This window comes from Mercenaria mercenaria, chromosome 18 (assembly GCF_021730395.1).
Source record: "Mercenaria mercenaria strain notata chromosome 18, MADL_Memer_1, whole genome shotgun sequence".
NCBI classification, from domain to species: domain Eukaryota; kingdom Metazoa; phylum Mollusca; class Bivalvia; order Venerida; family Veneridae; genus Mercenaria; species Mercenaria mercenaria.
Genome location: NC_069378.1, coordinates 30,829,574 through 30,844,975, shown reverse-complemented (window position 1 = coordinate 30,844,975; position 15,402 = coordinate 30,829,574). Strand labels below are relative to the sequence as shown.

General features: G+C 34.8%; 1 protein-coding gene across 4 annotated transcripts in view; it reads left to right on the top strand.

Moving 5' to 3' along the window:
* LOC123539513 (uncharacterized) overlaps positions 1-15,402 on the top strand; it is an 87,580-nt gene that overhangs the window by 34,711 nt on the left and 37,467 nt on the right. For all 4 annotated transcript variants that reach the window (XM_045324165.2, XM_053529497.1, XM_053529498.1 and 1 more), the window contains exon 2: positions 10,941-12,001. In XM_045324165.2, the coding sequence (XP_045180100.2) occupies positions 11,091-12,001 (911 nt within the window). In that variant the 5' untranslated portion in view covers positions 10,941-11,090. The remainder of the gene's footprint in view (positions 1-10,940; positions 12,002-15,402) is intronic.

The following is a 15,402-nucleotide window of genomic DNA, read 5'->3' as shown; positions in this document are numbered from 1 at the left end:
TTTTACAAATGCAATGACACTGCAACTTATGCCCATATTACCAAGTAATGAGATCCAAGCAACTAAAAGGTTAAAAAAAACTTACCTTGTGGTATGTTATGTGCATTTCGCTATTTACATTTAAAAGCTGTTTAACCAAATTTTTCATAGTAGATCTATTTTAATACTTTTTTTTTGCATTTGGCGGCGTTTAGGTTATGACGCAAATGTATCTGATAACATATACGGTTATTTTGATGCAGAACAAATTTGTATCATTTATAAAACAGATGTAACTAAATATAGATGTGTATATGATAAAAGAATTTTTAGACTTGCTTCGAGAAATATGCACTCGTTCTTCCGCGGAATGATTTTCCGCTCCTAAAGTCGCACAATATTTCCGCTGGAGAACACATGCATATGTTCTCGATACAAATCTAATAACCTATAATTGTCGTGCAACAGTGATTCTGTAATATTTGAGCGATATTCAGATAAACACGTAATATAATACTACAAATTAGCCAATCTGACTAAAGTACATCTCCTATTACGCTACGCATAGGATCTGACAACGAGCTATTGATGGCCTCGTTCTGACAACCCTTCCGCTAGCCAATCAAAAGTTAACTTACAACATTCTGCAAGCTTTAAAAAGCCTTGTATTTTTGATATCAACAATTTTTATGTCGAGAGATGTCAGATAGCCGGTTAGCTCAGTCGGTAGGGCACTTGCTCTGTAAGCGAGAGGTCCCGGGTTCCAGCCCTGGATTAACTGCAAATTTTTCTTACTCTTTGACATTCGAACAATATGTCTGATTGGTTCAAACAAAAATAGATTTGCGAAAACAAAAATAGCAATATTGGAAATCCAAATTATACAGAAGACGAATGTGAATGGGTCATTCTCAGATCTTCGTTTAGAAGATCAAGTACTTTAGTCAGATTGACAACGATGTTATGTTGACGTCACGTCAACGTGATATTTAGCGTCATGTACGCATCAAGAAATAGCGCTTTCAAATTGTATGAAATATTTTACTTAATAACATGTTTTTAACGAAATGTCACATTGCACAAATGTTTTGATTAATCTATACACATGCTGAATTAGTTATTCGCTTTACTGAATAATTCGCAATAATTTTCGCTTGAACTGAATCCTGCCGCAAGACATATTACCGTTTCCGGTCCTGGTGTGTTTTAACAAATACCTACTATTGGCGCCATGCTTGCGCGAAGAAACAGTTCCATCATATTTGATATAATTTTTCAAATAAAGAACATATTAGAATCGAAATAATTCATAGCAAAACAGTGCTTTATCACTATTTATACACGATGGGCGGTTATACGTCGGGCGTAATAATTTCACGAGGGCGGAGCCCGAGTGAAATTATTTCGGACGAAATATAACCGCCCTTATTTCTTAATTATTAGTTTATTAAAAAATTGATAATAAATATACAGTTGACAAGGTTAGATTTCCACATTATGCAAAAAGGGAGGCCATTTGTAGTTAAAATAATTAATAGTCAAATAAAAGGATGTAGAAAAATTTTTGCTTCCCTACTTGCCAGGCCAAAAATATTTCTCTCTTCAAGGTGAAAATGGACTGAGGAATTAAACTTAAATGCGCTTTTTAACTGGAAACATATATATAAATTCCCTTTCATTGTAACAAAAGATACTAAGTTGCAATGGTTTCAATTTAGATTGAATCCTAGAATCATTGCAACAAATTACTCCCTTCAAAAAATGGGTTTAAGAAATGATTCGTTATGTTCTTTCTGTAATACAGAAACTGAAACTTTACAACACTTATTTTATGATTGCCGTTACAGTAACTTATACTGGACTGAGGTCAAAAGATGGATAAACGAAACTTGTCCGAATATTTCCACTGAATGGTCAAAGACAGATATTATTCTAGGTAACGAAAAATTTAACATTGCCTTAATGAATATATTACTAAACGCGAAATTTATTATATATCAATGCCGAACTAAGAACATATTTCCAAGCTTTCAATTGTTCAAAACACAAATGGAAATGCTATTGAAACTTGAACATTTTAACGCTAAAAAAGAAAACAAATTAAACAAATTCAGTGTGAAATGGAGTGATTGTTTATCTCTGCTTTCACCAGACAACTAATCTTTTTTTCTGTACAGTTCGTTTCAGAATCTCCCCAGTGCTACACCACCAAACCCCACTTTGTTTTATCTTTTTTCCCCCTTTTTTCCCAAGCTTTCTGGCTTAGCCTCTCATGCCGATCTGGTATCTTTTATTTTTGTTTTTATTAAGGTTATAAGATGTACTGATGTCATGCAGTGACATTAGTGTTAAACAACGGTCAAATAATTTGTTTTAAAATGTTCAAAAATATTTGTATATGTAAAAACTCGAATTTTGTGAATAATCCTAAAAGAACAAAAATTTACATGCTGTCATTATAGAAATGTTTTATTTCTTACTATACATTGATAAGATCTTGCAGTGTCAAACTAATTGCTATTATACGTCTGTTAATAGTCTTAATACATTTTATTATATAATCTTAATATCTGTTTATGAGATAATAATCTTTTGATACGCAAGGAGAGAGGTCCCTGGTCACGTGAAATCACGTGAAATCTCGCTAGATATCGCGGTATTCGAGATTTGTTGCTAGGGGACATGTAGGTTTCCTGCAATATCATTGGTTAATTTTACTGTTGTCATGAAAGTCATAAAAAGTCAATGATAATAATAAACAGAAGAATTTTACCTACGAAATAAGAAGGACATATACTTCTGTGTTTCATGTCGAGATATCCGACTAGATAATTACAAAGTTTTTGTTAATTAAATTGTGTTTATAGAAATAATTGTTATTATGTGGACATCCATATATTGTTGTTGAAAACTGAATAAAAGAAGAAACAGAATCTGGATTTTGCTAAATTCCTCAATTAAGTGGACTTAAGCCAAACAAATAATAAATAGAAAAAAAAACTGACTTTGAGCTAAAATATTCCCCAAAGAAACTTCACGTAACACGCGCAGCGTAACACTACTAATAAACTTTGATAATGTGGCAGTTGAGTCCAATAAAGTCCAGGGGTGTTCAAAGATAATCCGTCATAGATCTATTGTAAAGCAAATATTGGATTTACCTGTATTGGAAAATAAACAGTGTCAACTGGATTTAGGTCAACTGCCACATTATCAAAGTTTATTAGTACTCTCGCACGGTATTTGTAACAATAACAAGTTAAATGTTACTGTTGAGAAAAGGGGCATCGGGTAGTGAAACCATTATCCGTCACAAAATAGTTGTACTACTTTTGAATCGTATTGACTATAAGAAAACCCTGATAAACCCCGACTTACCAATAAAGACATAATCGACTTTTCCGATAATGTTTTCGTTATCGTTCTCTATTTATAGGTATTACAAATAAGAAAGATGAATAACTGTGTTATGATTAGCGTATTATGCTTGTAGGAGTTAATTACCTCTATTTAGCACAACAGTAGTAATATACTATGGTATTGCTTTAACTCTGCCTTTGAGACCAGTGTAGATCTTGATTTGCCTGCACAGCAACGCAGTCTGATCAAGATCTGCGCTGTTTCGCCTATCGGTCAGTATCTTTGGGTTAACATCCTTTAATCACTCGATGGTACTGTCCGAACTGAAGGACAGACACATTCTTTAAAGAAAGTTAACATGGCAAGTGTCAGGGCTTTACACAAGTTTGGATTATGCTAATTTTACAAATAACTTAGTATGTAATTACCTACTTATAGAATATATCACATATTATATGCTATATGCTGTAACCTACTTTTGAGAAATAAAAAAAAATATACAGTTGACTGTCTTTTTCTTTCTTTCTTTCTTTCATTCATTCATTTCGGGTTAATATTTGCCATCTGTCAGTGTCCCCATAGTATTATGCTAATGCTCTTCCGTATATTCGTATGTCGAGACAGATCTTAAAAAAATCTTCGAAATTTTGAAAAAAAAAATTTTAAAATGTACTGTTGAAACAGGTCAAAATTTGGTTGTTTATTTACACAAAATGGCTCAGAATTGCGTTAATTTGATCACAAAATTCAAAACTTTTCCGGGGAAGGCTTGAAGGTCAAACAGGTGAATGATATTACCAAAATTACAGAAAAACAGACAATATAAAAGTTAAATTTACATATTCCTAAGACAGAATAAAACTTATTCATCCTTTACATACAATAAGTAGTCACTTATAAGCTGTCTCTGACTTAAGATTAGGATTTAAATGCAGAAATCAAGGGAGACAAATCTGTAAGAACAGTAATAAACTGCCAGGATCAGATTGGAGATATTCAATTGAGAATTTCAATAAAAAGGTAATATTTTATGTCTGTATATTGTATCCTACAGTTATTAATGTCCTATAAATGTCCATTTAGCAAAATATACACAGTCATTTTCCTATAATAAGTGTTTTTACTGATGTAAACAGTACAGTCTCAGGTCGGAATTCCTGGCAGAGGTAAGGGTGTTTTCAGTGTTTATTTCTAATAAATTCTAAATGTAAATAGTGTTCCAGTAGTATCAGTACTGTAGATAATGAATTTGTCCTAGTTAAATTGTTAGCAATTTCCATTCTAAATGTTTCTCTATGAAGAAAGATGGGGGTTGTCTGAAGCATTTATAAAAGTCCGAAAACCCTATTCCCTTACAGTATATAGTGAAAACTTTAAAATTCTTCTTTATTAAACTGTTGGTCCGATTTTAAAATAATTTCACATAAGTGGTCCTTGTTTGACTGTCTACCAAGATTATTAGAATTATTCTGATTTGTCCAAAAGCATGCCCACCAGAGGGCATGGTCACTTTTCCAGATATGTATGTAGTGAAAACTTAATTATTATTTTTTGTAGGATATTGTAGGCCTGGTTTTAAAATGAGTTAACACAAATGGTCCCTGTAAGACCCACTACCAAGATTGGTCAAATTATTTCTATTCCTCTAAAAACATGGCCCCCATGTGTTGTGGTCATTTTTTTCATATATGTATATATTTGAAACGTTTAAAATCTTCTTGTCAGAAACAGCAAGCCAAATTTTCAAATAAATTTGCACACATTTTCTGGTGTGACCCTTTACGAAAGTTGTAGTGGAAACGTTACAACACACACATACACGCTACCTGCCAGTATTTGTTTAGTAGAAACCTGTAAAATATTGTTGTTTGAGAACAATGGTACTATTTCAAAATAATTTCACTGACAATTTCCTTGCATTGCCATCTATTTACACTGTTCAAGCAAGCAATATAACTCAGGTGAGCGATCTAGGTCCATGACGGCCCTCTTGATTTAAGTGTGTCCTCGTGTCCTACTCCAACTAGGGTGTTTTCTGTCAGACACATTATAGCACTCTTTCGACATTCTTTGACATTATCACACTGAAATATAATCCTCATATGAAACGAAATAGAGGCGTTGAGAACGAAGAACGGATTGCATTTTTAAGGGTGCGCTTGTGTTAAAACTGAGCTTTTTAACTATACTTTTTCCTCCATTCTTTCTAAATACAAGAATTGTCCGTGGTGTAACTCCGGATCCGTTATCAAGTTACACCTTATTATTATGTACATATCGTATATCGCGTTAATTGTTATAATAATACAAATCGTCCTATGCACTCTATATCTGACCGACGCACCTTTTAGTTCTAAAATCGACAAATGTTACAGTATGCACCTATGTCACAGCTCACTTGTCAAAACACAACTGAATATAACCACATACAAACGTACGTACTTACATATATTATACTGATGAACACCTTGAGTTTTAAGTGTGGATAACCAGTAGACAAACAGAAACTAATTCTAATGTAGATTAAAACTATGTACACCACTCTGCGAAACATTAAATGCAGACAAAAGCAGCTGCTTTGCAGTGGGTACACTGGAATAGTGTACTGTGGTATTAATACCGACTCTTATTTCCTCTATGGCCTCCATGCTGCTGATCTATTTTCTTCATCGTACATTTTCATGCGACCAATGTTTTAACAATTTTACCTTCTCCTTTTAGTTATCTGGCTTTATAAGACAATTGTTCAGGCTTTCTGGTTTACGACTCCAGTACAAATATTCCGTCCGGAAGTGATTTTCTTGCTTTGTAAGTCAGTCTTTGTCAGACAAGCCTTTGAGTGGGAAAACTGCACAATAACTCGTCTATTTACCATGATTTCACTTTTCCGCTTTCCGAGTCTTTGTGCTATATCTTTGTCATTTGCTGATAAATCAATGTAGAATAGTTTAGGAGTTTGCTCACTACGTCTTCATTCATATCTTCCGTGTCCCCTGGGACGCCAGAAATGTAAAGCATCATGCGCCGACAACCTTGTTCCAGTTCATCATTAGCATTTGTAACCGTTTTCACGCAATGACGTAATTGAATGACGTTCTCTCTTAGTTATGATGCCTCTTCTTGTAATTCTTGAGCTCTGGCTTCTACTGTAAGGTCAAATTCAACTTCCAAGTCGTGTATCATATCTGTTTTGAGTTTAGCCACAAACTTCTCCAAATTTTGTTTGGAGTACATATTGGTATTGTTAGTTTTGCTTTATGAGTCAAAATCTGGGGCTGATATTTTCAGACGTGGTCGGTGAATAAAATGTATCGCTGCAAATTTTGCTCTCTGACTCTAAGTTACGTAAAGTTTTATGCAGCATTAAGTAGATACTATGGGGATGATTTGGAGAGGATTTTTGTTGCTTCCGTTTTTGATTTACCTCTTCCAGGCATCTGTTTGTATTCTACAGGTGTATGTCCAGGTAAATAAGCATATGATCGGTGTTACGGCCAGTGAATATGGTTGGTGCGTATCAATTGCCTGTCTTTGTATTCTCTCAAATACACCTACCCAACAAGAATCCGACTAATCACATGTGTATATTAATATATGTCACTATAAATTCATAATCAAGACATTTTCTATGAGTACAAAAGCTCATTCCATCAGAATTACATCTTTTTCAAAGTTACCGGAAGCAATAACGTGCTTGGGTCCTTTTTTATGAAGGAAACAGACTGTCCGGCTATGTTTGAATCCCTGCTCTTACTGGGTGCCCTTAGTTTAATTTGAGATGTCATTTAAAGAAATCTATGTTTTATCAAATTTGCATCATTTAGCTAATTTAAAGTAAATTTAATCATGCTATTTACAAAAAAAGACTCAGTTACTTAGAATCGAACCTATTATAAGAATGTTCACTCGTTATGATCATAATAGGAGTGCAAATGTGGTATTATTGGAACAGTAGTACTCAATGGTAATCAAGCAGCACTTCCGAGTTAGTCGGATAATGGTGGTAAGAAAAAATCCTCATTTTTCTCCCAGTTAAAGTGGCATTTTCATGTTTTATGTCAGCCAATTCCTGTTTTTATTTCATTGTGGACCTATAATTGACATTTTGCTAGCATTTTCAAAGAATTTTTTTTGCATTTATAGAGATGCAAACAAATCTTTTTACTCATGTGTTCATACCCACATTTTAGCTGTCAGTCTGGAAGATATTCCGTAGTGTTGACTTGTGAGACAAAAAATCTCTCTTAGAAGATACATGACTCCTACAGAACATATAGCAAATTTATTTACTACTGTATGCCTGTATACCGTTTGATCAATATTCTAAATGAAATATGAGTAAGCATATTAGTATTATGCATAAATGTGATAATAAGATATACATTTGATTCATAATTTATGTAGCAGATAATATAGAAAAAAATACTTAATAATTTTTCCCATTCTTTAATTTCATTCAAAGGATTTGTACAGTTTGAATTTCAAAACTCATATTTCTTATGTTGAATGGATAAGGTTTGTGTGTTTTAGCAGAAATTAATCGGCTGTTTGACTGTTTTACAGACGCTAAAGGATCTATTGTAGTTACTACAATAAGACTGTATTCCTGCAGTACAATATATGCCAATAGAGCCATGTTTTTTAATCTTTTTTAGCTCGTATTCATAGAATAGTAGAGCTGTTGGACTCGCCCATGCGTCGGCGTCCGCGTCGGCGTCCGCGTCCCGATTTGGTTAAGTTTTTGTATGTAAGCTGGTATCTCAGCAACCACTTGTGGGAATGGATTGAAACTTCACACACTTATTCACTGTGATAAACTGACTTACATTGCACAGGTTCCATAACTCTGTTTTGCTTTTTTACAAAATTATGCCCCTTTTTTGACTTAGAAATTTTTGGTTAAGGTTTTGTATGTAAGCAGGTATCTCAGTAACCACTTGTGGGAATGGATTGAAACTTCACACACTTATTTACTGTGACAAAATGACTTACATTGCACAGGTTCCATAACTCTATTTTGCTTTTTTACAAAATTATGCCCCTTTTTCGACTTAGAATTTTTTGGTTAAGGTTTTGTATGTAAGCTGGTATCTCAGTACTCACTAATGGGAATGGATTGAAAACTTCACCACTTGTTCACTGTCATGATCTGACATGCACAAAGCAGGTCCCATAACTTTATTTTGCTTTTTTACAAAATTATGCCCCTTTTTCAACATAGAAATTTTTGGTTAAGTTTTTGTATGTAAGCTGGTATCTCAGTATCCACTAATGGGAAAGGATTGAAACTTCACACACTAGTTCACTGTCATGATATGACATGCAGTGCAAAGGGTCAATAACTCAACTTCACATTTTACAAAATTACGCCCCTTTTTCAACTTAGGAGTTTTGGGTTAAATTCTTATATGTAAGCTGGTATCTCAGTACCCACTAATGGGAATAGATTGAAACTTCATACACTTGTCAACTGTCATGAGCTGATAAGCACTATGCAGGTTCCATAACTCTGTTTTACTTTTTTTACTAAATTATGCCCCTTTTTCGACTTTCATATTCATTCAAGCGACAAGGCTGTGGAATAGTCGAGCGTTGCTGTCCTCCGACAGCTCTTGTTTTTTCATTTTATGCCGACAAGCTTGGACGCTGCCTTAGATTTCTCAGCTCGTCAAAATTTATGCCAGTTTATGTCCACAGATGTAGAATGTACATACAATTATGAATATTTTAGTAGTATAGCATGCCTTGTTAAAAACTGAATCTGTTTACCTCTAGAAATGGTAGAATTTCTTGACAAAAGTCACACTACTACATATATACATTCCAAAATAATGTTCACGTCAATCTCCGTCACATTGCAAACATGACATAGTCATACATTCACTGGAATATTTAATTTTCTTCCTCTGCGTGCAGTCTATGAGAAGAAACCTCCTACTGAAAGGCCGACTGACACATTTTGTTTAACTAAAAGTATTCTAAGTAGGCTGAACTTATGGCATTGCAGAGAATCAGAATGCTCTACTGAAATCATACGAAGAACATTATAGATTTTAGCCGTGCCATGAGAAAACCAACATAGTGGGTTTGCGGCCAGCATGGATCCAGACCAGCCTGCGCATCCGCGCAGTCTGGTCAGGATCCATGCTGTTCGCTAACTGTTTCTCTAATTGCAATAGGCTTTGAAAGCGAACAGCATGGATCCTGACCAGACTTCGCGGATGCGCAGGCTGGTCTGGATCCATGCTGGTCGCAAACTCACTATGTTGGTTTTCTCATGGCGCGGCTCATTATAGATTTTATTACGTAAACAAATCCATGCAGAATTTTACTGTTAATGTTTTTTCCACTCATTAATGCTCTAAGTCTAGGTTGTATGGTTATAATGGATTGTCCCGATAATTATATTTCTTTAAGTTAGACGTCTAAAGATTTTTTAAAAGTTATATGAACAGTTATCAGATATATGTAAGTTGTGAATTGGTGTGGATAAGGGGAGCGGTGGTCTAGTAGATATGGTGTCGGCCGCTCAATCCAGGGGTTGTGGGTTCGAGCCCCACTGGGGTCGCGACCATGACTTCTCATATGACACCAGTACTGGTTTTTCCAGGAAGCGGACTCGAGGGTGGTTCTAATAAGCTTGAAGCTTTCATCACAATCGAGCTAAAAACAAATGAGTATAAACTAATTGGTGTGGATTTCGTAAGTAATTCATTGACTGTTTTTGCAAAATTTAAAACTTCTTACGATTTTTTGACTTGTTAGAGATACATTTGATAGCAGCGGTCCTTTATGTTACCCTATTTGCAGATAAGTAACCCCTGAACAGATGAATATAACAATGTTTTACTTAGGTTACGCAGCTTTAAGAGTAAATTCAGATATTTAAAATAATTATCTTGATGAAATAGTAAAGAATATAGTGAAATATTGTAAAACTGTAATATCTAGTATACAACTGTATGCTTATTAGCTTAGATAAGATGCTGAATAGCGCCAATTAGAATTGAAACATTCATGTTCAGTGTGCTGTCGATGAGGTTTGTTATTGTGGCAGAATATATTACTGCTATATTTCTACTTCAATGTATATCAGTGTATGAACTGTCAAATGAATTACTTGCAATGAAATAGCCCTGATGTTTTACAATTTTAGAACATTTTCAGTTTGTTTGTAGATAGATTTTTGGTGAAACTGAATTTTAGAGTTTGGAATTTTTTTAAAAGTCAAAGAATACGCAACTTTGAGAAGCAGGCAAGAAGGGGTAAATTTTCTCTCCTTCTTCAATAACTTTTATTACTTTTAGCATCTGCATCACACATGATTGAGAGATGTTAACACTACAGACAGCTTTAAGGTGGAAATCTTGCAGAATTTCTATAATACATGTATATGTTTGCGACTTCATACTTTATTGGAGGAACTCTTGACAAAAAGTTCATTGAATACCTCTGACATTTATTTCTGCATCAAAGTTATAATAGGTATTAGTGAAACTAATAAAAGTATATTGTTTATCATTGTATTTGTCATGTTTCTGATTTCCTTGTGTGTTATCATTTCTGGAGTTTCTTATAGATACAATTATGTTACTTTTCAGGGCATTAAAAATCAATTCCCTTCTGTGCAGCTACATAAGTAGATGGCAAAGAGCAAGGAGATCAAAATAACTTAAGCTGGTATTGGACAACTCATTTTGGAATCAACGGTATGTTAATGAGGATTTGAAAGTGACCTCCTCTTCACTAATATGCCGCCAATGAATCATACCAGAATGTACCGGAAAGTATTGTGGTTTTTTAACATCAAGAGAGGCAATCACATATTTAGAAATACACCTGTGACGAAAACGTTGATTGCCCAGATTCTTTTAATCTTTTTCATATCTGTTTCATTAAGTGTCATATTTACAGAAAACCCGCCTGTGGTGGCTTTTACAAATGATTATATCGCTTTATTATGCGGTACTGAGAAATTTGGCACTGCCTCTAATGAAACAGTTATAGGAATAAGACCGGAACAAGACACCGAAGCTGATGGTGTTGAAAGTCAGTTGCTAAATGTTGCAAGAAAGATCCATCTGAATAGTCGTACTGTCCTTTTTACTGTAATAAATGAAGCTTACCTACCGTTTGCTTATAGCTGGTTATGCAATACCAAGCCGATGAATATTCATAAGTCCGTGTTAATTGTAACAACAGATAAACAAGCAAAAGCAAAATTAAACAGTGATTGGCCAGAGATTAATATCATATCAATGGATATAGACAATCTGAGAGGAAATCAATCTTATAGTCAGGTAGGATATATCAAAATAACTGTCAAACGAACTGAAATGATACAATTTTTACTAATGGCTAACATAGATGTATTTGTATTCGAGGTAGACTGTTTATGGTTAGCCAACCCCCTCCCAGGAATATCGTTTAACCAACAGGATGATATCATTGTGAATCCAGTGGCCGGCACAAATAATGAAATATTTGCGAGCGGCTTTATTTGGCTTCGTAGCACGTGTAGGGCAAAAATAATATGGCAGAAAGTGACAGATTTGATGGTTGCCTTGGGAGAGAAAGTTAAACACCTACCAGAAACGACAGTTTTAGAAACTTACGAAGACGAAAATGAGCAAAAATATTTGGCTAAATTAATCCGAGAAGGGTAGGTAATATTAGTAGTTATAACAATATCTTCAATAATGTACCAAAATATCATACATGTAGCGCAAGATGTAATTGTCTTATGCATCGCATGTTAATACTTTAAAACTGAATGAACTACCAGCTCAAATAAATTATCTAGGGGAAAAGTGTCTATGTCTGCAAAATAAATGAGTTTCATATTCCAGAATGCTTGCGATGGACCCTTGTTTCAGGAATGGCTACTCATATGGTTCAATATCAATTCAATCATTAAAATCCAAGATGGCGTCCAAGATGGCCACCAAAAGAATAAATAATTATTGAATACTTACTACTGCTAATTTCCCTAAAGCTTATTTCTTTAGAGTTTTCATTATAATATATATAATTATATAGAATAACATGTGCCAAACCTGGTACAGTTTACGAGCATATTAGTAGGCTTGTTGTCATTTTATATATGAGACGTGCCATGAGAAAACCAACATAGTGGGTTTGCGACCAGCTTGGATCCAGACCAGCCTGCGCATCCGCGCAGTCTGGTCAGGATCCATGCTGTTCGCTAACAGTTTCTCTAATTGCAATAGACTTTGAAAGCGAACAGCATGGATCCTGACCAGACTGCGCATATGCGCAGGCTGGTCAGGATCCATGCTGGTCGCAAACCCACTCTGATGGTTTTCTCATGGCACGGCTCATGTAAAGAGTGGAAAACCACAGGTCGCGCAACATGACATAAATGAAAATGTGGCAGACTCGATTTGATTGGGCCTGTTCATGGACGGTAGTGGAAATGCAAGCTACCGTTTATGCCCTCTAGCCCCGGGTTGAGCAGAACTCAATATCTACACATGTTACAAGTACAGAAATAATATTTAGAGGCATCCGCAAGTGTATTTATACGGTGGTGCCTTCAATTCTAAAAAATCGTTGTATGGTCCGCAGGTAAATTAATGGGTTTGCCCTAAACGAGAAAACAATGCCGTTATGGTCTGGAATTTAGATAGGGGATCGGAGGTTATGGAGCTTGTATATCACAGAAATTTCGAAAAGACAAAATTAAAAAGCAGGCAACATAATGTCGCTTTTATATATTTTAATATTTGCCAAATTATGCTAAAATTTAATATCATTCAAGGTTCTGGTTAGTAATTTTTCGTTTATTTTTTATTTCTATGTTTAAGCAAACATATAAATCTATGTTAGTTTAACTTGTATTGACATTATAACGCACTGGCTTTCATGTTTATCCATATAAACTATTATATTGTCATAATACAAAAGGGTATCAACAGTAGGTGGGGAATTTAACGCTTAGGCTTACATTTTGAGAAAAACATTTCAAACAAAATCAAATCAGAGAAAGAAAGGGTTGTTTCAGATGAAAATTGAACAGCATATAAAACTTGCATATTACTTTACGTAACAGTTGTCAATATACTGATATATAAATTGAATTCCGACAAGGACTGCATAAAGGATCTACACTTTCGGACAGTTCAGCGCCTTTTTAAAACATCACCATTTTCAAGGAACTGTTACATATTTTCTTTTCGTTGCATTTGCAATAATGTACCAGTGCTTTTCACATAACTGGGTGGAACAGTTTTCAGCAATTGTTTAGTTTTATTTCCTTACAAATGGCATTTATTTCAAAAGAGGGACGACTCTTTCAAAATATTTTAAATATTGATCGTACGGGGCAGTAGTTGTCAGGTATATTGTTGGTAAAGATGATGTTCATTTATCAAATATTTCTGTGTTTTTAGCTCACCACTCACGAAGTGACAGGGTGAGCTTTTGTGATCGCCCTTCGTCCGTCCGTCCGTCGTCCGTCCACAAGTTCTTGTGAACACGATAGAGACAACATTTTGAAAGCAATTTTGATAAAACTTGTACAAAACTTGTATTGGCATGATATCTCGGTTAGGTTTGAAAACTGGCCAGACCCCATCATGGGTTCTAGAGTTATTACCCCTTAAAGGGCCAGAATTTGCTATTTTTGTGTGTCAACAATTTCTTTTCTGCACGATAGTGGTTAATTTATGATTTTATTTTAACCAAACTTGCACACAACTTGCATCACCATAAGATCTTGGTTCCTTTCTTGAACTGGCCAGATCCCATTATGGGTTCCAGAGTTGGGGCCTCTAAAAGGGCCAAAATTAGCTATTTTGACCTTGTCTGCACAATAGCAGCTTTATTTATGATTTGATTTTTACCAAACTTGCACACAACTTGTATCACTATAAGATCTTGGTTCTTTTCTTGAACTGGCCAGATTCCTTATGGCATCCAGAGTGATGGCCCCTGAAAGGACCAGAATTAGCTATTTTGACTTCGCCTGCACAATAGCAGCTTCATTTATGATTTGAATTTAATCAAACTTACACAAAACTTGTGTCACCATAAGATCTCGGTTCCTTTCTTTAACCGGCCAGATCCCATAATGGGTTCCAGAGTGATGGCCCCTGAAAGGGCCAGAATTAGCTATCTTGACCTTGTCTGCACAATAGCAGCTTCAGCTATAATTTAATTTTTATCAAACTTGCACACAACTTGTATCACTACAAGATCTTGGTTCCTTTCTTTTACCACGCCATGTACCCGGATAATCTTAACTCTGTTCAGCGACCCTAACTCAGTGCCAACATGGCGGGTGTAAAGCCGATACAACTTTGTTTTCTGTGTAATTACGATGTATATAGGAATGCTTCTGTTGTTATATCTACCTTCATTGATCAAGTGTATATTTATTTCAAAATGTATCATGTTAATTATATCAACCTTTGTGTATTCAGGTGGAAAAACGACGAACAAGGCAACTTTTTCAATGAAAACTTTTACAAAAAATCTTTAAAAATACTTCTATGCTTTTGATGCCTCGACTATTTTGTTGTTTGATAGCAAAAATATACTGCTTTATAGGACCCTTTACACTATGTTGTTAACCCACTACATGTTGACACAATACATGTTCAGATGTACTGACAGCGAGAAAAGGGATAAAAACCTAACTTTGATTTGATAAAAACCGAACTCAGTTTACATGAGGAATGAATAAAAACCTAACTTACGCGAAATTGTGTGACGGATAAACACCTAACTGAATAGTATTCTATAGAAATGAATTAGTTGACATGAACATGGTCTGATTATTGTAAACATTACTTTATAAGCGGTATTGTCTTCAAACTTTGTCATTAATTTTAAGATGTTATATGTATGCCCACTACAGTCAGATATTCTTTCATAATTTTAATATTATGCAAATAGCAATGTTTGGGAAAATCTGGATAAACCCTAAAAAATAACTCAGTATAAAAGTCAAAATTATTATATTTACATAAGAAATTATTTAATACCACCGAAGTTCTGTAGTCCCCAACCCTTCCTCTCCCCCCCCCCCCCCCCCCCCCC